Genomic DNA, 26,503 nt, shown 5'->3' with positions numbered 1-26,503 from the left:
AACAATGTTTAGCCAATCAACCCCATTATATTAAGAACTCATCTCTGCTGTGCTGCACTGGAAAATGATCTCTATGTTTCAGGTTGAGAAGTTTAAAAGAATTGATTTTGAAAGGAAGAACAGGTTTCAATTAGCCTTTGCACAAATTTACCCATTTGTAGTGCATTAACGAGAGAGGATTATTCTATACCCCATGTGTCACCAGCACACTCATTTGAACAGACTATGTTTCTTCACAGCACAAGCTGATACTAACCAGTGGAGCCAGAAGTGTTTTTAGTCCTTTGCTGTCTGAGTATTTAATCAAGGGCATCATCTCAGCATATAAAAGCAAGAAAATTACATGGCTGAAGTGAATTAAGCTTTAATGTTTAAATACACAGGAATTATGTGCTGCCACCTATATTCAGATTAGTGGTAAAGATCAATGATAGTGTATTGATAAAATCTCAGGTCATTTGTTATCTTGCTTAGTGTGGAGATAGTGCTGGTAATGTCATGACCTTCAAATGGACTGAAGAACCATAGTTAAAATGTTAATCCCAGTAAAAAAAAATTTTTTTGTGCTATAAAAGGTGCCCACTCATTAAAGTAAAAGCTTTTTAACCCATTCCCTCTGTGGATTAGGAGTCAAGTATTGACCACTGAGTTATCTGTAGTTCAGTTTCCCGGAGATAGAGTAATTAATGGAAAGGCATAAGAGGAATTACTGTAATAATATTGGTAATAAATAATTCTCAGTATGAAGTTCTTCATTATCATGTTTCATATCATAAAATGCTGTGTTCACACATTCTTCTTTGGCTGGGGTAGTTTTCCTCTGACATCAGCACAATAATGAATAATCCATGCAGATACACTGCTTAGTTGAGTGCCTTCTGTACAGTTAGGCCTCATTTCAGGAAAGTATTTAACCATTTACCTAAGTCCTTTTGCTTTGTGTGTGCTTAATTCTAAAGCATCAGCTTAATTGCTCTCTTGAACAGTGCAGCTTATTAGAATAGAGGGCCTTAATAGTCACGTCTGTAACCTTTTAGGAACTTTGTAGTTACTGTGTCAGGATGTATTTTTTACATCAGTCATAGCCATGATTTAAATGAAGAATAAATTTTAATGTGTTGTTACTCAGACCATTTTGTAACCTAACAAAAGACCTCTTAGCATATATTTAAGGGCATTCAAATGCCAGAGTTAAAAAATGCCAAGATGTGAATAAGGGGAAAATGCAGTAAAAAGCTCAGAATGCTTGATAATTAGCAGAACTCATTTATAAACAAAGGCAAAATGACTCAAATGACATGGCAAAAAACCAGTTAAACAACTTGTTTCAACAACTTATCAAAACCAGAATAGTAGTTTACCAAAAGGCAGTAATTTTTTTGTTGGCTTATTTATTTTTGTAGTTCAAGGAACAGTTAACCTTATTTTAAAGGATTTTGAAGGTTCAGGCTGCTTTGTTTCTTTGATTTAAAAGCTAATGCAGAGAGATGCCTTATATACTTAAGTTAGAGTCTTAATAAATTGAAACTTTTTAATAATGTACTTAAAACTGTGATTTTTATTTAATCTTAATTTTTATTTGACATCTTCAGTGTACAAAATAATTAAGATTTTTTTTTTCCCCTCCACTTAATCTATTAAGTTTGGAAACAAAAGCAAATGACCGCCATCTGCAGCATGTTGTTTGCAAGTTTGCTGAATTCCAGAGATTTCAATTGCCTTTGGCTCCTGGGAGCATGGAAGACATAATTTAGAAGATTTTTTTGAGGGGAGGAATTGGGGTTCTCTACACATGTTTCTTGCCATGTGGTGGAAAAAGCAGGTGGAAAACAAGTTGGATTATGTTTGCCTCACAGTAAACGTTCTTGTAATACATCTTTGGGCATAAACAACCTCTCAGGAACCTTAAATAGAGCACTCTTAAAGAGAAAGTTTGAACAAAAGAGAAGTCCTTTCCTAAAGATATGGATTATGAAGTGTGCATCCTTTAAAGCACAGGACAAGTTGGACTCTATGAAAGTCTAAGATGTCTTTGAAATGTGGTACAGGATTTTTCAGTTGCTCTTTTGTTGTGAGTCAGAATGTACAAGAAGAAAGGACAAATCTTGAGGTCTGAATGCAGTTTCAGTCAGTCCTTAGCTACTTTGCACTTTACTTACTATATTGCAGACAGTAGAAAATGACTTCATTATCTAGGAGTTTTTTTAATATGGAAGACTCCCTCGAGACTTGCTGAGATGCATTTGAACAGAGATTTTAATATATTCTTTTACATAAGCTGTTTATTAAAATAGTGATCTGGATGGTTTGGGATAATGGAAAACAAGATTTGCATTTTCTCTAAGGAGTTAATTTCTCTTCAAAAAGGAATCTTATCTTTGAGGGGTTCAGGAGAAAAACTTGCCTCTGACTGTTGCAGGTAGCAAAGGTGAAAATGCTCAAATGTTAATCATTTGAGTAATGATTACCAATTGCTCTTCAACAGTGCACTATTCCAGATTATAGTTTACTTTCTTTACTCTGAGAATTATGGTATGGTATTTGAATGTCTGGTAGAAATTGTCCCAGGCCCAGAAATGCACAGAAGCAGATACTTTTCTGTTTGGCAGCCAAGCTGTACCACTCAAGTATTCACTGACTGTAGTTTGCTGATCTTCAATATATTCAGACCACCTGATGAAAAAAAATCCATCATTTTTGTTAAGCATGAAGACCCCAAACCTCTGACTATGCAAAAGAAGACTATTGTGAGACTATGCTAAGGACATAGGACTTATTTAATGTAGTCTTGAGATCTTCTGTTGGCCATTGTTGGGAGAGCTTTGTTGGTCTAGACGCGAGGCTCTCTGGCCCAGCATGACTGCTCTCTAGCTTTTCACACTGATGTGCTCTAACTGGGATTTTGCCCACACAAGTGGTCTAAATCCTATCTGGTCCTATTTGGCACCAGATTATGTGTTTATGCCCCAGCTATCAGACTGAGCTATGAACAGCTGATTCTTGACTTTTAGGGTATATTTTGTTTCTGTAATGCTGAACTAGTATTTTAGAGTAAGAATGAAAGGAAGAAGTTGTCTGTATGCACAGTAATTAATTTTTAATACATAAGGAAGAAGTAAAGGCTTCCCAGTAGACAGGAGTGGGTTTTGCTATACCTGTGCACTCCCTTCTTCACACCTGCCTCTTGGTGCCTTTGTAATAAATAGGATGAAGAAGGGGGGTGCAGGAAAAGAAAACTTTAGTTTAATTTTTCTGTGATACTCTGCTTTTTATCCTAATCCTGTCTGTGATTTGAAAAATAGTTACAATGTTTCAGGTAGACAAGATCATAATTCAGTTGTGAATGAGGCGATTTCACTACAGGTTGAAGATTAGAATTAATTTGATTAATTTGGAAACAGTTTCAAGAAAAATGCAACAGGGAAATTAAGAAAATAGCTTCAGTTTTACCTCTCTGAAATGTCCAATTGATCTGAGACTAGTGAATATTTTTATTCTCCTATGTCAGTAACTTACACATATATAAAAAAGTAAATGAACAGGTTTTGCACATTTTATCAATTCAATCTTTACTTATACATATTGAAATACTGTTTCTGTCACTCTTGAAGGAATAAGAATCCCAGAACTCCATAATAGGAACCATGGGAGCTTCATGATTTGAAAAGGGATGGGAGGAATAATATAGTCTGCATTGAATTCCATGGTTTGTCAGTCTTATTCAGTTAAAAAAAAATTGTTACACATCAGATCATAATCTTTGCAATTTCTTGGGTGTTTTTGAAGATCAGGTGGCATTGTATGGTGTAAAGCTTTTCAGATTGTATTTGTGAACAGAGAAACTGATTTAGATCAGGACCTATCTTGTCCATATGATGTACAAAGATAAATATCTCTAGATGAAAAATTAAGTCCTTTTATTCAGAGACAGTATGTATCAACAGTAAGCCTGATGGAAAATTCAATAGCCCATATGCTGTCTTTAAAAGAAATTATAAGAAGGAAAAGAAAAAAGTTCTACCATTAATAATAGTTGTGCTACTTGGTGATCCTGCAGTCTGTAATTTGAAACTCCAGTTGTTCCTTTGCTAGTTTGTTCAGCATAAGAGAGAGACTAATATGGAAGGGTAAAAGGAACAAGGTTAAATTACTATATTTCTCTATAGAACTTCCTCTAAAATGCCATTTCCATGTCAGGAAAGAATATCCTTTCCTTGTGGGTCTCCTTAATAGATACAAGACAATTATACAGCAAAAACAAAGTTCATTGATTGAAGCCCACTTTCTGGATAGCAAATTGTTTGCTAATAATTTTGTGTAGTCATTAGCTATTCTAACTTGTGTTTTATGTCAATAAGTTCAAATTACTTTTGTTAATGTATTTGATTGTATAGTTTATTCATGTTAATAGCAAGCTGTGGTTTCATACTAGAATATCATATGTTCCTGGGTCTATTTGTGGAGGTCTGTGATGTTTCAGGGGCTTTTTTCTCCTCTATATTTTGCTCATGCTATTTTATATTATGTCTGGATTCATTCACTTTAGCTGAAGGGTGGGGTTATGACCAGAGCTTCTTAAAATATACACAGTTTATTAAATATAAAAATACTGTGAAACATCTCAAGGGTTAGTTTCATTTTAAACTCTTGCATATTGGGAAATTAAATCGTAGATTTTACTGTTTAACTAGTTCCAAGTTATTAGGGTGTCTGAGTCACCAAATTCTAATTTGCTCACAAAATATTTTAAAATTAATTTTGTTTACAGATTGTGAGATTAATAATAAACAGCTATAACTTAATGTCAGAGCAAAGCATTTCTGTACTACAGCAAGTGTGGGTATGTGCAATAGACAAGCGTTTTTATCAAAATATATGCTGCTTCTCAAATGCTGCCCATATGTATTGACTGGCAGGAATTGCTGCAGGTTTTTTTTTTTTTCTAGCAGTATGAAGGAGATGGAGATTTCAGTTTATAAAAGTTAACCATGACTCTGCTTTTTATATATTAGTGAGAAAGAAAATTTTTGAAGCTGACTTGCAGTACTTGCAGTCCTCGTGGAAGCTGACTGCCGTTTATCTCAATTATTCAGTGTGCAGGTCAACATGCTTGTTGGGCAAATGTTCTTTTCTTTCATTTTGTGAGTGTGAGAATCAAGACCTTTCTGGAGATAGGGCACTTTTCTCCATATCCATTAACAGATGTCAGCACATGCCTCAGGCAGGGTTAGCAAATAGCACTCACAGAATCACATTCCATCAAGGCTGATAGACTCTGTCTTCTGGGTTAGACACATGGTCAACACATGTTGCTAGAGTCCAGTTCAGACATTTTGGTGCTATTTCTATCTGTGGGGTTTTTCCTTTCTTTTTTTTTAAAGAATTGAAACTCTCAAAATGTTATTTTCTCCCAAATGTGACTGATAGTAGAGTATGTGTCAGCACAGCAGAGCTCAGATAAAGCTTGTTTGCTTTTTTAAGAAAGGTATGTAAACAAATGAATCAGCAAACCACAGTGTTTCTGGTATAGGCAAGGGGTGGCTGAGATAGGTTTTGTATTTTCAAGCAAAATCATGGGATAAAAGATGAAGCTGACATCTTGTGTGTTGTTAGTGCTTAAATCAGACAAATGTAGAGTCATGTGTGCAGGATATTGATGACCATATTTAAAAATATGTGAGCAGTAATTACCAGATCTCCTCATTCTACCTCAGATAAAGTGGGATAAATGTTGGTGGTGAACTCCAGAGTAGTACTAATGTGAGCACAAGTAATGAGCTTGTCCATAAATCAATTTAACAAAGAGACTGGCTTTAAGCCAGGTATTTTGGATTGGATAAAGTGTGGTTAGAGGCTCTAAACAAAAATCTTGGGCTGCTTTTAATACCTTGTTGGGTGTGGTACCTTGCAGCCAATGTTACTAAGCTTCAGCACTGAAGTTTGTATTGTACATCTGAGTGATGCCTTTGACAGAGCAGTAGCTCTTTTACCTTTGCCTCCCTTCTCTCTTCATCCATCTTTGCAAGTTAAATGCCCACAGCAATGGAAAATAAATAGTCAGGTAGAGACTGTACGCAGGGGATTTAAAGCTATCAGAGTTGGGACAGCTGGGAAACAAGAGTTTGACCTCATTGAGAACAGTGCTGTGATGTGTTGCACCCCATTATAACCCTTATCATGAACAACCCGACAGTTGTTGTCCCCCAGATGTCATGAGCTCTTCACAAGTTGCAGCAAAAGAGAAATTCATAGAGACCAGGTGAAAGTCATGTATGCCAGCTTTGATGGACATTTACAAAAGCAGAGTCTGAGGAAACAGTTTTAATAAACTGCATGAAGAATGTTCAGCTCTTTGCTTAGGAGATGCAGAATGATGTGAAGTGGGTGAGGCTGCTGCTGCTGCTGTATTTGAGAATCTCTGGAGTACTCAGATTTATAGGTGGGAAATACATGTTGATTTGTTAATTCTCTTCCTCATACCTACTCATGGAAGAGCAATTAGTTTCTATTTTTTAATGTTTGCATTATCATTGAACATATATCTTTCTGCAGTGCTAACTATAAAAAGTCAATACAGGACCCAACTCTACAACCATAGTTATGAGCGTAAGGGGAATTATTAACTATAAGTGGAGTAAACATGTTTCTGTAGAATTTATTTCTTAAAGAGCCTGTAAACCATGAAAATAAATAAAATAATGTGTCTCTACTTTAAACTAATTGTCACTGTTAACCATTATGATGCAACTGAAATTTTTGTTAATCAATAGAACCAGAAAAAAAGGTATTTCAGGTCTCTCAGGTTAATTGAATTAACACAAGATATGTAATTCAAAGAACTTTTAACATTTTAAATAGGACATTTCTCTTTCTCAGTAAAACCTACTCCTTTCCTCCTGTGTTTTGCAGTCTTTTTTTTGCTGTGATTCTAATAGAAGACTTCTGGATGTAGGCTTTCTGTGTTTTGCAAACAACATGTTTCAGCCAAGGCACTTTAGGAAGTTTTCAACAATCAGGCCTTATTAAATAGAAAAAAAGAATAGGTTTTTTTTTGTTTGTTTGTTTTTTTTTTTTTTTTTTTTTTTTTTTTCAATCCAGAAGCATAAAGACTTTTACCATACTGGTTTTGAGGGGGTTTCTTGGTTCTGGAAATTAAGAGAAGTAAAAGTTTGTAAGTGGTCACATGCAGCGTATCTGTAAACTTCAACAGTAGGTGAAAAATGAAGTTCAAGAAAATGAAGCTTGATCAGTTATTTTACCAGTGTTGTAAGCCTGGCTAATCTAGGAAATTCCAGATTAATTGCTGATGTAGAAGTATGTGCTTCTGACATTTCAAAAGGTCTAGTTTTTTAATCAGCGCAGAATAAAAATAATTTTTATTAATTTAGTAATTTTTTGTTGTATTTCTTTAATTCTGAACATTCTGTGACTCTTCTGAGTTAGTGCTTAACAAGTTTTCTTTAAAAACCTGAATGATAGGTCAAAGGGATTTATGGTTTTTTTTCCCATGTTCTAGTCCCTATAGTAAATCACTTGTTTTTCTCTATTAAATACGCAGCATGAAGTACCAGGTACAAAGGTAGCTGATGAGAACCCTGTTCTTTAACAAAAAAGCCCCTAGCCTTACATCAGGAAGGCACAATGTCTCTCTTGTACTGTTGGCTGGTAAGAAGGGGTAAAGGCAGGAGATTCTGCAGGGGGGCAAGCCACATGCTTATTCTCATGAAGTCCATCTTAATGCAGCTTCTTTCTTTCTGATTTTTGCTTTTGGACCCACCCAAGTAATATGAAAAATCTCCCAGATGGGAGGAACATAGCAAGATTAAAAGGGGAAGGCTGATCTCCCACAGATGCCTGTGAAGTGAAATGCTGGGAGATCACCTGCCCCTTTCAAGGAATGTGATAGATGCTTGCAGCCATGAAACAATGATCTGAAGTCTGATGAACTCTTTCAAGTGCAGGAGCCTGATTCTTCTCAGCTGTGTAATTATGATGGAAGGGAGCCAGACCAAGGCAGAGACCAGGGCACAACCTTTTGGGAGGCTTGTTCCGGCAGAGTGGGTGGAAGAGTAGAAGGAAGGGTACAAATAATAAGTTTCTCTGCCTGATTGATAATGAACTAGTAATAAGTGGCCTTATTATAGTAATAAATTTCCCATGGAAGCCTGATGATTGCAGAGAAGCTTTAGCCGAGTGTATGTGACCACATCTTATTTTGATCAGCTGTAGCACAGCAAAGCTGCGTAATTATCATAATCTAACAATTAGCCTGGCATCCTTTCCCAGTATTTAATTACTCCAATAAGTGCTAATTGAATAGAGGACTTAATGACAAGAGAATAAGTTTCTTTCTGCATTGTGTATTTAGCTTGCTGTCTTTTCTATGAATAATTTTGAATACTGTTTTATTGAACAGCAGCCTTGATTTTATGTCCTACATAGTGTTTTTTCATGGTGTCTTGAACTTGTTTTAACTTGTGAAACTGTAACCGGAGGACTGAAAGGTCATGGACTGCTTCTTTATATTAGAGAGGTTTTTTTGTTTGCTTGCTCAGGGTAGCAATATCCTGCTAGAGATCTAAAATGTCAATGGCTTGCTACTGTTAGCAAACATTTCTCTTAGCATCTGGAAAATGTTGAATTTTCTTTTGGTTTGAATAGAGCTAAAATTAAAATAGCTCTTTGCTTCCTTGTTTGTGCCTCAGAATCATTGTTGATGTCAGCAGAGCTATGGGAACAGAGTTTATGAAATGTTGTGACAAAAGCCAGTAAAAAGAGCAGAAAAGCATTAAAGAGGTTATTTTTCCATAGCACAGAAATAGCATCTTTAAAATTATCTTATGCAGTAAAATGGTACATGTAATCCCACAACCCCTCAGATAATTAACAACCACAAGATTTCCCCCATCACACTTAAAGCTGTTAAGCTGGTTGAAATGAGGGGGTTTGAAGAGTGTAAAGAATAACAAGGCATAAGTTATGCCGTTATGTTCTAGTCACAGCATGTGAGTAGAGCCTGGAATAGTCCTAATGCACTACACTTTCCATCTAAACACAGACAAAAGCTATGGGCAAGCTCAGTGCCGTGGAATAGTGAATCAAGACATCCTGAGAGCAACTAAAATGTTGTCCTTTTAAATGATGTTAACATTTTCCAGAAAATGTTTGGGTTTTGGTATTGTGTGTGCAAATAGCTACCAATACTCATCTCTCTGTTAAGAAACATTTAAGCAAATAGTCTTATGACCAGTTGACAAAAATTTTTCAATTTGTTTCTATATTTTTCCAATTCAAATTTTTCTGGTGCCTAGAGCATTTGTAAGACGTGTTTGTTGCCTAATGACATTTAACCTACTGGAGATTCAGCCTTAGTTTGGACACCAATGGAATCTTCTCCCCTGGCTTGCTTTTTTCATGGTATTTGTAGGAATGGCCTTCTCTCTGAAACCTCACTGTCTCCATTAAATTTAATTAAAAAGTGGCTTAGCCTCCATGAAAGTAAAAAAGGAGGATTTGAGTGACTAGCATTCATAGGGGTATGTGTGTGCTGCTCACAGAAAATTTTTCTCCTTAGTAAATAGAACAAATAATGTTTTGCTGTGCTGTTGTATTTACTCCAAGAATAAATCAGTTGGGTGAATTTTGTTGATGTTGTTTTACATTTCAGGTTATCATTTGAGAAGAAGGTGGCAGGGGCAAGGCATTTGGCAGTGGCAGTGTCCTCTGCACGTTGGTGTTAGCAGGCTGTGCAGGCTCCAGGTGTCAGAATAGGGATCATTTGCATCTGATAACTTCCAATACCTGACTGAAGACCAGAATTTCATAATTTATTGTCAGAGCAGTTATTTGGAGTCTTTTCTGGTCTGCAGTGAAGCCTTGCTTCATACATTTGACAGAACAGATTCCAAATAAAGAAAGGTTGACACAGTAAAAGGCAAATTTTCCAGTACACTTATCTTGAAGTAGAGCATCTGGTGTGTCAATTTTACAGGAAGGGCAATAGAATATAACTAATAGGATTTGTAGCAGAAGTAACAAGCAGAGCTATTGAAATTTTTTATCTATCTAAATGAAAAATTAGTGCTATTTGTGCTGTTCTTAAACTGGATTTTTGTAGTGTTCATTCCAAGAAAGAAAGGAAGAAAGAGAGAAACAAAACAAAATTGTTATTGTGTTTTAAATATCTGTTTAAATAAATTGTAACTTTTCTCAGTGACCAGCAAAGGCATTCAGTTCAAGATGAGTCACTTCGGCTTTAGAACTTAAAATTATGAAGAGAAGCATGCACACAGACCATGTACTTTCCCTTTGTTAATGGATAAACAGAATTCAGGCGGCGCTAATTATTTACAGAATGTTTTGTTAGTCTTGTTTTTCAGTGGTTAACACAACCATGAAGTTTTCTCTCTGCATCCTGAATACCTGGATAATTCATCAGTGGCACTTTAGCACAGAAGTATTCCTCTGACAGGCTTTGCTGGAAGCGGTGTTCAAGTTTTGTGTAGGAAGATTATGTTTGTTGGTTATGGAAATATTTAGGTGTAGAAACTACTTAACTATCTGTCTCTCTCTTCAAAATGGCTTTTATAATGCTGCTGCCTTATAGCTGGCTTTGTAGTATGCAACTTCCCAAGACACTGTTTGAATGCCACCTGACAAAAACCAAAGGTTAATTATGTTTGAAGAATAGCAGTATTTTGCTGTGTGTAAGCTGGAGTGCATGAAGACAAATGACATTATTTGCAAAAAGGTGTGTAGATTCTGTGAGATTTTTGGAAAAGCCTTTTGGTTTGTTTCTTTCACAACACCATGTACTGTTATGCAAAATCTAGATATAGCTGGTTTCTTCCTATATTAAAGTTCCTGTTAACCACATTGTTCCAAAATGCATGGCAGTCTGGGTGAGAACCTGCTAGAACAGGATGAAGACCTAACTGGGAAAAGAGAAAGTATAGCAGTAACATAATAGCAAGTTTTCACTTTGGAATGGGACTGGAAAAAGGGACAGGACATCTGCTATTCCTGTCACATCTGCAAATGTCTGGTAATGGACTCTATCTTCCCTTTAGATGTTTCACTCCTTGGTGTATATAGATGGGTAAATATTGATCAATGCTTTAATTTGAAATGGAATTTTTGTTTCACTCTAATATCTGTCATTATACTATTAAGTAAGTGGTTTTCAACCTGTAAATGTGTGTAAATTTGAGTGGTTTATACTCAAATGTGGTGTTAAATTCTTGGAAGTGTGTTTGTGAAGTGTTTCCTTTAATAGCTTTGAGTATTAAGCTGATGAATTTTTTTTGTGAGTTACTCATGGCCATCCCTTAATTTTCTGATTAGAAGACTTTACCTTTCCTCTTTGTGGAGGTAAATACACCATGCTGCTTGTAGCTCGAGAAACAGGAATGGTCTCAGTTCACTCTGCCAGAAAAGTTGGAGATGTTGTAGTCTCTTTGGAAACGTAAAATTAGTTCTACGTCTCTTTACATGCCTGCTGAGTTTTTGATTACTGACTTCTTTAGGGTATTGCAAGACAGGAAATAAATACCTGCTCTCTTATTCATAGTTGGTTAATAACCTGGAGTGAAGAGACTTCACTCAGAGCTGCTTGATAAAATACCCTGGTATGTATTTTCTCTGGAGGAGGTTCCCTCCTGTGCCAACAACATTGGTTAAAGCCCAGTGTAGATCAACTAAAATATTCACAATCTCCTTTCCTTTTTCCACTTGTAAATGTAAACACTACCTACCTATGGTGGATGACTGACTAATGAAATCGTTGTGACATCAGGGGAATGGGAGGAAAAGACACTGGGATAAAAAGGACTTGGTTGTGTGCTTCATCCTCAGACCTGCTTTGCAGGGAGCACTTCAGAGTCTGGGGTGTGTTGGAATGAATGGAGACACTCAACTTTTTCAACACTTAAGAAAAAGAAAGAAGATGGAATCTACTAAAATACCAGTGATCAAAGAGGGATGGTTACATTGTGGTTTTGTTTATTTAGCAGGAATACAGAGGGAAACTTTGCCGAAAGGGAGACAGATGATGCTTTTTCTGCATCATCTCACTGGTGCAGATTGGAAGTTTGATTTCATTGCGAAATTGGAATTAAGGTGTGATCACACATTTAGTTGTATGTCTCCTTATTCTTATAATCTTCATTATCATGGGCTGTGCAGTTGGATTCTTCCCTTCAAATTCAGCTATTTACAGTACAGACACTGTCTGAGAAGTGTCTCTCCAGACTCTGCTTTTGGTTAAAGGAGAGAATTAGCTGCTTCTGGAAGCGTGATCCATCTCATTACAATGTACTAAAGACATTGGATGAATGGAACATCAGAACAACAGACGTTCCTATTGCTCTCCATTGACTTTTAAGATAACGTGGAAAAGCAGTTCACATAAGGTTATTTATGTTGTAAAAGTCTAATGGTAGAGAGGGTTAGTGGATCTTGAATGTATTACAGAAGTATAATTCTGGAAGCATATAGTTTGTGTCACAGAACTGTAATTGGGCATTATGGTGAAGGCACAGGCTGATAAAAGAGGTAACCTTGAGAAAATGGAATAGTTTATCACCTACATGGTAAAACAGACAAACAAACAAAAATCCTGTCCACGCACAAACACACATATATAAGTATGTATCGATTTTTACTTGCTAAAACTGTAATTCAAAAAATAGAGATATTCTTGCCTTAATGTGTCTTTTCTATTTGCATCTTACACTCTTTTTCATTACCTGTAAAAAAAGGATATTTTTAACTGATTCAGAGAACAGATGGCAGTTTGAAGACAATACATTTTTGCAAAGTGTTAAGACATTATCTGTTCAGGTGACAGATTTTGGAAGCACTGGAGTACAAAAATATGTATCTTGACCAACAATTTTGATAAATGTAAATTCTCCTGGAAGAACTGTGGTTCAAAAAGGTTTTTCCATGTTATAGAGTGGAACTGTGATGCTGTGCACTGGCTGAAATTATACAGATCTATCATGCTTTGATGCGTATTCAGTTTTTCCCCGTTAAAAAGCTATTTTATTGAAGTTAAATTATTGTAGGGATATGAAAAGGTGTAGTTTGCTCTGAATTTATCCTTGGAGGGCCAGCAAATCATTGCTTTTTCTCTGAAATTAGATAGAAGGATCCAGATGGCAGATTTCAAGCCCATCAGGTGTTTAAAATATACCCCTCAGCTAAAAAGAAGTATTATAGTTAAATCTGTCATGGCCTTTTTATTGCTCTGTGGTACACTTGACAACTGCAGCTGTGAAAGAGAGAAGCTACTAGTAGCCCAGTCAGCCTGAAGTGGAGTAGGTCAGTGGCTGGTTTCTTTAGCTGCCCCAGGGAGTTTAATGAACGCACAGACCTGGTTTATGGAATCGTTAAATCTGTCATGGTATAAGCTCCCATGAAGGCAGGGAATTTGTCCCCGTACTTCCAGACACTGTAGGAGGCATTTGAAAAGTAACATAAGTGAAACATGCAGGGGAGAAACGAGGAAATCCTCCCCACCCCCAACAAACAAGAATCCCACATCTCTAAGGAGTCGTCAGTAATAATAACAGCAATAATAAAATGCATCTGGGCTGGTGCCTCGCACTGCATTTCTCAGCTGGCACTCATTCAGATCTGTCACATTAGGCTGAGTGCTGATAATTTGTATCCCAGAATCCTTTTATCTGAACAGAGCAACATCTTCAATGTGTACTTTTGGCAAAGGAGAAGCACTGCTTTTCAAATCTCTTTAAAAACAATACAGACTTCTCTTTGCCTCTTGACAAACTGTTGTTTATTATGACGAAAGAGTAACGTGTTTGAATTCTTGTAGTAACTATAAGTACTCACAGTCAAATCAACTTTCAGCTCAGGGGTGATTACTGAGTGATACAGAAAAAAGGATATGTTTGGGTTATTTATTTGCATGCATATGCAGATGTTTATATAGACACTGATTTGGGAAGGCTGATGCAGTTTTGGCTTTTTTGCTGCTTCTTTTTTCTTTCTTCAATTAAAAAAACCCAGTCAAACAAGAACGACACTTTTTTGTTTATTTTTCAGTAAACCATAGAAATATAGCCTATAACTGGGTGGGTAATAGCAACAGAGTTATTTTGTAAAAAAATAGAGCAAAACCTTTATCCTAAAGGTTGTATGATCATATATAAGCATAATAAGTTCTGATAGCTCTGGTGAATTGTAAGGGCCATTTTTGAGAGTGAATGTGCACGGCTGGGGTGAAATGAAGTGCCATTAGTGATGCCCTTTCATATGAGAATGTCACCCTGCAACAAGGTCATCTTGAGATTACTGTGCTGATGTTTGAACTCTTCCTGTGATTTCAGATTCCAGCGAGGCGACTACCACATCGATGTCTGCATCAATGACTACCTGGATGTGTTCTGCCCTCACTATGAAGACTCGGTGCCAGAAGATAAGACCGAACGCTATGTTCTGTACATGGTGAACTTTGATGGCTACAGCTCCTGTGATCACACTTCCAAAGGGTTCAAGAGGTGGGAGTGTAATCGGCCGCATTCCCCAAATGGACCATTGAAGTTCTCGGAAAAATTCCAGCTCTTCACGCCCTTCTCACTGGGATTTGAGTTCAGGCCAGGCCGGGAGTATTTCTACATCTGTGAGTATGGAGACGTTTACCGTTGATACACAGCAGGTATAAGAAATCCAATTTTTCACCCATACTCTGTGAAAATACGGAGGGGCAAACAGTATAAAATACAAATGCCTTATAGTGAACACAGGTGTAAACTATCCCCAGATGCATTAGCTAAGAATCTAGCTAGTGAAAATGACATTAAATCATAGCTTCTTTTCTCACATGAAATAGCATGGCAGCCTCTTCACTGAACCACAGCTGACTTTTAAAGCAAAATGCACCATTACATTTATTTCAGCATTCTGAGTTGGGGCAAGAAGGGGAGGATATAAATTGTCCCCAAATATGAGGAAAAATAATTAATCCTTTGTATGTGGAATACCTCACATACCTTACTTTGATGAAATACTCTTATCTCTGTAGTATTTATCACACAAGGAAAGTGAGGTCTGTGTAGATCTTAAGTGATATTATGCTGCTGATGTCAGTACCCCAGTGGTATTTAAAACTGTAATTTCTCAGGCCAAAAAAATCCTAGTATTTAGCCAAGGGGCTTCTTTCTTCTACCTTCCTTTCCCCCACAACTTTTTCATGGGTCAGCTGTTTCTGTCAGCATGGCAATAGGAGTGCTCTGGGAGCAGGAGGCAAGCCTGTGAGGAGATCTCTGCATCAGGACTGCTCCAGGCACCCAGACAAGATGCAGGAGACATCACGTGGGTCTAAGGAAGTGAAAACACCAGGAGGTTAAAACCCAGTGGGTTAGGCAAACTGATTCCCTGACTCCACTGTGCAAGTCATATCATTTCAACTATCTCATGTGTTTAATGCTCCCAACAAAGATCTTATTTCATCAACTCATTTTTGTACCTGTAGCTTTCACTCCTGACAAGTTTTTACTGCTCCAGCTTTTTTAGTTTTTTTCCTGTTTTTAGTTTTAGACAACAGAGTTGAGAGCTTTACATAGACTACAGATCCCAATAAATATTGCTTTCATATGTGTAGCTGGCCTTTTTACTGTGAAACAGTCATTCCACCTCATTTCACCAGAGAAACTGAGTATGTATGATCCCTGTTTTCAGCCTCATTTCTTCAACATTGAGATTTTTGTTTTTCCTTCCATAATCTACAGGGAAACAACATTCTTAGTGGATTGTTTCCTATTAATTTCTTGTTCTTCCATCAAGTAAAAACCTCTAGTGAGTAGTGCCTTTTCATCAGAAAAACTGTGCCTTGTTCTTGTGCTGAAACACAACAATAAAAATAATACTAAAAATAATATTTTAAATAATGTTATTTGAAACTGCGGTTTGAGATGAAAAATAGTATAAAGATATCAAAGTTAAGTAGATAATGTTCAGGGATAAACAAATCTGTGTTGTGTAGGCCCAGTCCTATTTGTGTCACTTCAGCAAGAGTTCTGTGTAATTCAAAATTCTGATATCAGGCTCCCTTGGAATTGTGCAAATGTTTTTTGGTGGATTTTTGTTTTGTTTTGTTAGGTTTTTTTAAAATCCAATTCCAGAGCATGATCAGTCAAATAAGCAGGAATAGTTAAGCTAATGAATGCAGTCTGTCATCACAAGGTGCAATAAAATGTAGCACTGGAATGGTGTCATTAGCTGCAAGCCTGAAAAAAACCCCTGGTTTTCTAAATTTTTTAAAAAGAAAAAAAGAAAAATGTTTAATGAAGAAGAAAACCAATGGTGAAAATGAAGGGAAAAAAAAAAAGGAAATCTCAGCTTGGGCTGTCTTGAGATTTCTAAAAGGAAATCTCAGCTTGGGCTGCTCTGGCAATGATGCCAGAACATCTAATGATGTTCTGGCATCATTGCCAGAACATACAAAATCCATCGAACTCTCCAGCAAGATACTGTAATTTAAATACACCCAGGTTGCTTATGCCTGGTTTTCCTCATTTGTGCTCAAATTCAATAAGTCACTAAAAATCATATAATTTTCATTAAAAATCTATACCCTCCCCCCAATTGAGGGCTCCCTTCAAAACAATTGTTCTGAAGAGCTTTAAAATTTGAAAAGCTTTATGATATTCAACTGCATTCATATGGATTTTTTTTTAATGAAAGGTAAATAGCAAAAAAAAAATAGAAATGAGATGAAAAATATTAGTTTAAGCTAAGCTTAGCTGAAATCAAATTTTTAGTTGTGTTTTAGCGACACAAAAGCATTTTTCCTTCTTTTCTGTAGATTTTCCTTCATCCTTTGCTTTGCTGAGGGAATTAACAAGGGTACTGACATTGCAGAAGTTTCAGAGAAGCACTGTACAATAAGTTAACAATAATATGCAGACCTTCTCAGGGCACAGTTGTCCATCCTGCAATATTTTTCTCGTAGTCTATGCTGAAGAAAGATAGTGAAATGTTGTTTGCTTGTTTCCTCATCAAAATTGTAAGCAGCTGCTAGTTCAGGCTCTGGAGACCATTTCTGTTACCTTTCTGCATCTGCATGCTAAAGAAATTATTGCTTTGCCATGCAAGGAGTCCATTGCTTAGCAAATCTGAAACCTTTGCCCTCTCTGCAGGAGAGAGGGAAACCTGACTATATAGGATCAGTCTGGCATGTTCTGTTAAAGGGTTACAAAATATGCTGTGTAGTCTAGACCTCTGAAAAGACAGAAATATGAAGTGGCTGGTTAGCTTCATTACTGTCTGGTGTTCTGTCAAAAATATTCAGTTTACCTTTTAAGGATGTGGCTTGCTTTGCTTGCTTCCATTATTTTCAGAAAATGAAATAATTTGTGAACAATTACTGTCTTTTTGTCTGAACTGTTCATTGGGAAAATATCATACCATTCTTTGTTATGCCATTGCCCTCACATATTGCTCAGATGAACTTGGATCTCCATTCTTTGCATGTTCATTCTAGGATAAAGCAAGGAAAAAATCTTACCCATCTGATATCAAATTTACATTGAGCAACTGAATTCAACATTACAGTCATGCAATCAAAAGTACTGATTGAGTTTGCTTTTGAAAGAAGAAAAGGTTATTAAATATTTACAGAGAAATTAACTTTTATTTAGTTATGATATGCACATTGTGGGGCTGGGGAAAGCAAATAATAGATCATGACCTGAAGTCTCAATTTTTACTTAGTTCTTATCAGGTGCTCATCTCAGGTTAGTGTATGCCAGCCTGAAAACAAACAAAATAGTATTGCTACTGAAACAGAAGCAAATGAAATGTAGCAAAAGCAGAAACAAAATAGTGTCATGACATTGAGTTTAATGTCCTTTGGAAGGGAGAATAAATGTTGGTATCCAGGTTAAGGTTTGGTTCTGTGCAAGGTGAGATGAACTCAAAAGCTAGGAAGGGAAAAAATCCTAAAATGTAGAATGTTACGTAATTGTACGTTCAAAAATGTTAATATAATTTCTTATATTACTTAATTGCAGATAATTTGTTAATGTGTTAAGTAAAAGTGTAAGTGACAATTTGGCACATATATACCAGGGCTGTTGAAATAAAAAGGAGGAGGATGTGTCTAGAAGCAGGCTGGTACAGATTTCTGCAGAATCTTGACCTAGGTTTCCAAACCAAACTGTTTTGTTGATTTAAGCTAGAGTTTAAAAGTGTTCTCTTCTTGAAAGCACCAGTGTAGTATCGAAAGTTTTACTAACATTAGGGTGTGGTACATGCTTTTCTCTGAGTCATCAGTCCAGTTATTTCAGAGAAGAATTCAGTAATTTATACTCACCTATGGGTAAAATATCTATGCTATTTTTATAATATCCTCCAAGATTTTATGTATATTGTTTATTTAGTAATTTGATCACTGTGAATCTTTTCATTTATATACACCTCTACCTTTTTCCTAGAACAACAAGGTAGATTTGCTCTTATTCTCAGTTCTCTAGCTTCTTTTCTGTTCTCCACAAGATTCTGACAATTTTTGCTAACAGTAAGCAGGCTTTACTTTTTATATATCTAGACATAACTTGTGGGTTTTTTCCTCCATTCTTCTTGAGAAAGAAGCCCCTTTCATCTTTTAAAAATCCTTATGAAAAGTTTAAAACCTGTGATTTATTTGTATAACCTTTTTTTTTTGCTGCTGTTTCTTTCTATTTTTATCTCTTGCATGTGTCTTAGTTTATTTCAAAATGCTTATGCTGTTTTTTTCTCACCTTTAATGTGTCACTATCACTGTGCCTTTGTTACCACCATTTATTTGCATGAAGCTTCTGATTGTCAATTGAGAAAGCTTTGGTGAAATTTTATTGCTTGTGATCACATCAGGATAGTGTCCTGTTACAATTTTAATTTAATGATGGTTAAAAATAGTATTTTTAAATAGTTCATGTGTAGTATTTTTAAATAGTTAATGGCTGAATTAAGGAGCAGTTTGTAAAATTGTTCTTTGAGTTGTGCATATGCTTCTTAATAACATATAACCATCCTATACTCCTTTTCTTCTAGAATATATTCTATGAGAAAAAGGAGTATAGGATGGTTATATGTTATTAAGAAGCATATGCACAACTGAAAGAGACCGGCTGTTACCTGTTTCCTTGATATTTTTTGAGTTTGGGTTTGTTCCCCATTACCCTTGTTTCTCTGACTTAATTCCTTCTTTTCCTGAAATTTCTGAGGGTTTTTATTCAAATGATATTACATACTGGCAGTCTTAGCTGCTCCTTCTATAAGAAAACATGTGATTTACATTATTTCTAATGCAAAAATTGTGTCTTCTGTCAGCTGGTTCCACCTCTGTTTCTGGAAGTTGTTCTCATCCCTTTCCAAAGACTGTGAAACAGTTTGCATCCTGCTGTCATCTTTCTCTAATAGCTGCCAGGTAGTTGGACAATCATTCTACAGACATCTGGAGGCTTCTCTGATTTTAAGGATTTTAAGGAAAGAACAGTAGTAGAAAAAAGTGGTTTAATACCTACATCTCTTACTTCTGTCTATTAATTATGCTGTTAGCTTTTTGTATTAATAAGGTCTCTATCTGAGGTCTTATTGAGCCAGTAGCAGTTCTTGATGACAGTTAAGCTAAACTTGCTCACTTTACCCCCTCCTACCATGTTTTGTGACTGGTTAAGAGTTGAGTGTTTGTTTGTGCTATTATTTTTCTTTAGTCTCTGCTACAATTCTCTATCAATTTTTCTTTATCCTGTGCAATTCCACGTTTTTTGATCAGGTTGATTTATGGGAGGGTTACTGTCTTTTTATCTCAATATGTAAGCATAATTAATATTGTTGTCATTGACTTGCCCTGTGCCTGTTCACTACTTTCCACCTGAAATGTTTGTGGTTGAACCATACTGAAATTCTCTCTCCAAGTGTCTTAGCCACTGAATTGCTGGGGGTGGGACAGGACTCAAAACTACCACTCAAAACTACCATTGCTTGTTGGTCCTTTATGGATTTTTGATTTTTAATGAAGAATTATTTGCAGAATTTAGAAGTCCTAACTCACAGAGAAGAACTGTGCATATCCCTCTATAAATCAGCAGTTAGCATAGGAAGTGAAGTGTTCACTTTTCATGGAAATTAACACAGACAATATGAGGAAAATCCTGGAAGCTTCCAGATTGCCAGCTTTGATATTATTCTTTCAGGACTGGGTTCAGTATGCGAGAATTAAGAAAGGTGACTTTGCAGAGGCACGGTTGATTAGCCTGTGATACTATACAGGAGAAAACTGCTGAGAAATCTTCACTATAATTGATTGTAATAGTTGCTATAACAGGTATTTTTCATGTGCTAAAAAAAAAAAATATATTAAACAGCTGCATAGACCTCATTGCTCTTGCTCGAGCACCAGTTTAATATTAGTGGATATCAAAGTTTTGCATGAGCAGGCATGACTCACTGTAAGATGGTTATTTGATTTAGGGATCTCCATGTTTGCTAGAGGTTTAGCTTGATGTAGTGAGAGCAAGAACAGGAAGACTGAGAAGTGTAATTTTGTCTTATCAGAAAATGTAAATGTGAGCCCCCCCCCAAAAACTACACTTCTTGCTTTTTTAATCACCCTGCTATAAACCTGGAGATCTTGCTTTATTAAAGCCAGTTGGTGTTGTCAGCACAGCAGTTTATGCTGCTGACTATAGGTCTGCTGCTGGGAGGTGCTTTCTGGGGGCGTAAGTACACTTTCAGATTTTGAGCCTGATTTACCTGAGAAAATTTATGCTGGAAAAGGAGATAATTTAAAGAAAATGATGAGACTTTTCATGTGCATCCTGAAGAACATAAAAATCAATCAAAGGTTACTATTGGCAATTTGGCTAATAGTTTGGTTAGATTACTTAAATTTTTAGAGGAAGTCAGTCAGTGTTTTGTTGTCATATCCCAGTTAAATATTGTGCTGGGGTAGCACAATATTTAACTGGTATTACTGTAGAAATTACAGGTTTTTTTCTTTTTTTTTTTTTTTTTTTAATCATCCAGCACTTAGAATATATGGTTTCTTAATAAGCAGTCATCTTTTCACTGCATAGTTGTATGAAAAAAATCTTTCAGAAAACCTCTCTGTGGGTGTTTTATGTCCTCTAATATCAATGACTTACATGCTCTAAAAGGCCTAGTTTGGGTATTTTTTTGTCTTAAATCTGTAAATACTGGGACTCAAAATCAAAGATTTGACTTGGGACAAAGTTTAGCTTTAGAGAGCTGTATGAGCTTTAGAGGAATGAGTAGGGCAGGATGATGGTAAATCTTGTCATACCATACTTGGCTTATAGTGGGAAAAATGAAGTCAGTTTATTTACTCGTAGGCTAAACTTCTATTAAAAAGTGGTTTTAGTTGCAAAATGGTTGACCTAAATAGCATATCTTTTGCTTTGAAAGTGAAGATGGGATTTGTCTTCCAGGAAGTGAAAAAGGGCAGCCTGTCTTCAACAGGTGTTAGTTAATTCAGGGTCTCCTGGTGATTACTTTTCCTCATTGATTTTTAAAAATACAAAGATGACTTTTGGAACTCTCTCTTTGGTTATCCTGGTTTGCACCAAAAACTGAAAAATGAAGGTTAACTAAAGAACATTACTAAAGGATGCTGAGGGAATCACAAACATTTTAGCATGTTAATTGCCCTTCTCTTTTAGATAAACATTGCTTATTGCCAGGTTCCCCATTAACCTTTCAATCTAGACCCGATCAACATAAACAATGATTCTTCTTTGACAGCAGTGGGATCAGACATGCCACTCCACTACAAATCCTGCTTTGATAGCTGGTTTACTAGAATCACTTGAGATGTTCTGAATGAAATCAAAGCAATTGAAAGGGTTTGATAAATGTGTACTTTAAAAAATATTTTTTGTGATAACATTAAACAGACAAGGAAGGTGACCTTTAAAGGGGATTCAAGCTTAGTCTAGTGTTTAGATTAAAGGACCAGTTTCTGTTAGAAAGCATCAGAAAAAGATTAAGTACTGGTCCTGCTTAAAAGAAAGCAGAAATAATCACCAGTGTCTAATAGATTTTGACGTTGGTTGTGTTCCTAGAATCCTCAAAGGGAACATTAAAAGCTGTTGAATAATTTGGGACTTGGGAGAGATCCATGTAAGAAAATGAAGAGAGAACCCATGGAAGCACTGGTCTCTATTGCCTGAGTTTTTCAAAGGGAATGAATGTCTTTCAGAAAGCAAATTTTAAAAAGAGGGTTTGGATTCACATGCTTCAAAACTTGAAGCGCCATTAAGGTCCTGACAGCAACAGAAAAATAAAAGAGGGGAGGTTTTACTCCCTTGCATCTCTGAACATTGTCTATAGCATATTTTATAAGGTCTTCACACACATGTGAAGATCAGTGACATGTTACTTTCTATCTTTAATAGAAAGTAATTATTTTGGTCATTTGGAAGGGTAAAGGAGTGACCACAGAAAAGTGGATGACTGGGTTTTCTTTTCTCTGCCTTCTTTTCTTTCTCATCTAAGCTGCTTGACAAAGGCCAGTTCATTTTGTAGAAAAATAAAGCATATATTGACTGTTATCTGATCATCCAATCACAAATATTAAAAATATGTGTATAAAAGGCTTTTAGGGAGCATTAGGAACTTAATGAATCCGTATGTGAGGCACCTGCCTTAAGACTAAATGTTTCCTACTGGTGACTGTACTTTTTTTACATTTGTGATTCTTGTAAAAATCCCATTTCAATTTTCTTAAAAGTAAGTGTTTAAATTTTAGTGTTCTGCTGGAAGTACAATTGAATGAATTGCTCACAGCTCTTTAAATCCTGATGGACCATTAATCATTCCTTACTTTAAATCAGTCTTGATGTTCAACAGCCACAACTTAACACCTCAGAGGTTGCTGCACTTGGTGGGTGAAACTCATTGCAGTGGTACTTCGCTGGAATGTCATGAGATTAATAAACTGAAGCACGTGGATTCTGTGGATGAAAGGATTCACAGAAGTGGAGAGTAATACTAATAATTATATGAGGACTTGTAACTCTGTAACAGTATTCTAATTTGATTTCTGAGCAAACTGAAACCTGTTTAATGAGCTGTTGTATTGGAGGTATGTATTTCGTAACATGAAGCAGATGCCAACAGAAATGAAAATAGCATAGCATGACATTTGGAATAACTGTGTTGTACTTCATTGCCTCCATGTCATCAGCATGTTAAGCCTCTCTGTTCCTCAGACAAAATCACCAAGGCAGCACTTTCCTGGGTGATACTGTATGTGTCATGATACAAACTTGATTATATATGCATGCCTGCAGCCACTAGACCAAAACTAAACTCCCTCAATGAAAAAATACTTCCACATGCTGAGCAATTGGCTGATGATCTTATTTCATAAGTTAATATTCAGCATCCAGCTCCATATTTTTTTTAATACCTGAATTTTAAAAAAAACAAAATTTGTTTCTAATCTATCTAACCCTCTGATATTAGAGGAGTCTCTGAAAAAGGAAAACATTACAGAATTCTCAATAACCTTCTTATTTCCAAGTAATGTGTCCTCTTCAGATGGGGTGTCCAGGACTCTGGGCTCAAAATGGAACATGCAGTTAATACTTCTATCTCCAAGATTCTTGGCAAGTCAGTATAAATCATGTAGAATATGACTTTTTTTTTTCAAAAGAGTATTCAGAAGTAAATAGAAATGCTCCATTCTGAAAAATTGCAGAAAAAAATTTCAGCATTTCTAATGTTTTCACTTTCCCTCAGAAAAACAGTATGTCGTCCGCATTATTGGCCAAATGAGATCTTTACTGTCTCTAAAGTCTCCCTGGCCTTCCACTTACATCATGCATATTTAATAATTAAAGTATCAAGAGGTATAGCCAGCTAGATACAGCACTACTTTAGGGAATTAAGAATGCCTTGAAGGTGTATCAAAATCTAACTTGTATCATACCTCTATGCACAAATGTAACCAGGCTCCTTTTTATAGTAATGGGGAATAAAATGGCTGTTGCTGATCTTCTGGGGGTGAAATGATCTTAATTATTTGAAAGATAATCAGAATGGAGATATATTAATCAATTTGAAGAGCCCTGACAATTCAGTCATAGTGGTGTTCAAAATGCATTCAGGCAAAAATAAACCAGAATGGCTCAACTCACATTATGTCCTAAGAGCTGTAGGTGAGCATATTGGGAAGACATGATGTTGGGTTTCATTTTAAGTAGATTTTTTTTTGCACATCTGCTGTCGGTAATACTGGGTCATCTTCCTTTATCTTAATACCTGTAATTGCATCTGGACTACTTCTAATATGTTGAGATTTTGCATAAGATGTTCAGGTGTGAGGCATTGAAGACTACACTGTTATCCTACAGCACAGAGCCCTGTGGTTGGGGTTGAAGCCAGGATCTGCAACAGCAGCTGCAGCAGGACTTGCTGTCTACCTTAAATGTAGTGCCTTTCTTGAGGATCTTCAGGACTGTGAAGGAATGCAGCCTGTCCTCTTGAAGAGGGCTTAATAACAACACCTCTTTTCTTCTGGCTACTGATGCACAGATAAGTCATGAATTAGTTTTGCTCCATGGGCATGAAGTTATTCATGCGGCTCCTGTTAATAACTAATAAAATAATTATTTTATTAGCAGTTCAATATAAGGAGGTAAATTATAGTGCTACTGGAGTTTGAAATTGGTGGTTGTCTAAGAATACATTTTAAACACATTTATTACAAGACGAAGATAGTTATTTTTGAACCAGTTGTCTGAAGCCTTAAAATATGGCTATTATTTATTTTTCATGAGTGGTGGTGTGAAACCTCTCTTACATGGTTCTCACTTGAACAATGTGAGCAAGGCTGCCTCTGAGGAAGGATGCATCTCCTTGGCAGCTGTTTGGAGGTGTTCTGCAAAGTACCCACATTCCAGCTGACATGCTTTGTTGCAGTGATGTGTTTCAAAATTAAATTAGGAGGATCCTAGCTGTCTCCCATTGCACCACTGAAAAGTGCTTCCAACTAGGTAGCAAAACCAACAGCTCCCTCACAGTTTGTTTCAACAGACTTCCATGCCCATACAAAATGTGCCACTTCCAGCTTATAGTAGGGGAATGTTGGGTAGGTTTCACTGCTGGCTCTTTCCCCCAGGCCCATGAAGAACAATCAACCAGTGTGTTTGGAAGTTATTGCCAGAGATAGGATTCCTCATCTGTAGAGCTTGCCCCTGTGGTAGCTTTGCTTAGAAACATACACCAGCGCAACAGGATTTTTTTTGTTCGCAGTCCCACTTGAAATACTCAGTGGCAGCTTAAGCAAATCTGTGTAAATTAGTCACTGTCACATTTAGGCATTAAAAGAGGAATTAGTAATTTATATTAATCACAAATGCTTCTCTAGGTTTTATTAACAAGCATCTTGGCTGCCAGAATGATTTTTGGAAGACATTTTTTTTTCTCCCAACTGTCACAGGGAACAAAACAGTTATTATGGGCATTTAGATAAAGATTAACGGCTTTGGCAATTTGTTTGAGGAAAATTGTATTTTACTATGCATTCCACTTCAACGTGGACCATCACTGCCAGTGTGATTTGTCGCCTCCTTAATAAAATTATACAGTGGAGACACGAGACGGTGTAATTCATTTTAAGATCAGAAACAGGTTAATCAACAAAGCAGAATGAGGTTAAAAAACAAACCAGGCCCGCATTTTTTAATTCATTGCAAATCCAGATTTCCAATAAGAGAAATGAGAAGTGTGTCTATCTGTGGTTTTAGCACATTTTGATTCATTTTTTCTTCATGCTTTTTTTTTTCTTTGAGTTTTTTCCTTAAGATGGCTTCACAAGTCCTATATGGATCTCCAAGAAAAAGTAGTATAGGTGACCCCTTCAGATTCTGCAAGTAGTTGTGGAACACTGTAGGAGCAGCCCATGAACTTAGCACAGGATACAAAGAAATTACTAGGATGATAAGAAAGAGGTCAAAATTAATATTGTAGGGTTTAACAGCAATGCAGGACAAACCACCAACATGACCTTCAGACTTACACGTGTTTCAGACAGACAAAATCAATTTCGTAGCATACTACTTTTTGACGTTATCATATTCCAAGTTATTAAAAAAGAGACGTATTATGTTTTAATCTCTCAGGGTATCTCCATTTTTGCTTCCACTTTCACATTTTAGCATTGTGTAAAATTGAGAAAATCAAAACATAAGTGAAAAATCTTTTGTTTGCTACAAAGGAGACAAACAAGGATTGAAGGGGAAAAAACTCATTACAAGAGATTAGAAAATTAATTGGTTGGTAGCTCTGACAGTTCCCATTGGATGTCTAAGGATCTGGTGAAAAAAATGTACAGTCTCAAACAGAACATTTCTTCCTATTATTTCTTTCTTTCATGGAGAGACTCCTCTGAAGCATCATTAGGTTCCAATTATTTTCAGTGAAATATTTCACAAGAAAAGGGCATGATAAAATTGGTAGAGGTAGTGTTATT

The 26,503-nt window shown here is 36.2% G+C and overlaps 1 protein-coding gene across 1 annotated transcript in view; it reads left to right on the top strand.

The window, feature by feature from the left end:
• The window catches only part of EFNA5 (ephrin A5), a 207,922-nt gene that overhangs the window by 154,206 nt on the left and 27,213 nt on the right, over positions 1-26,503 (top strand). Inside the window, exon 2 of the mRNA XM_059837089.1 lies at positions 14,352-14,644. Coding sequence (XP_059693072.1) covers positions 14,352-14,644 — 293 coding nt within the window. The remainder of the gene's footprint in view (positions 1-14,351; positions 14,645-26,503) is intronic.

Source organism: Haemorhous mexicanus, chromosome Z, assembly GCF_027477595.1.
Source record: "Haemorhous mexicanus isolate bHaeMex1 chromosome Z, bHaeMex1.pri, whole genome shotgun sequence".
Lineage (NCBI taxonomy): Eukaryota > Metazoa > Chordata > Aves > Passeriformes > Fringillidae > Haemorhous > Haemorhous mexicanus.
The sequence above is the reverse complement of the archived record's forward strand: the minus strand, read 5'-3'. Positions and strand labels throughout refer to the sequence as shown.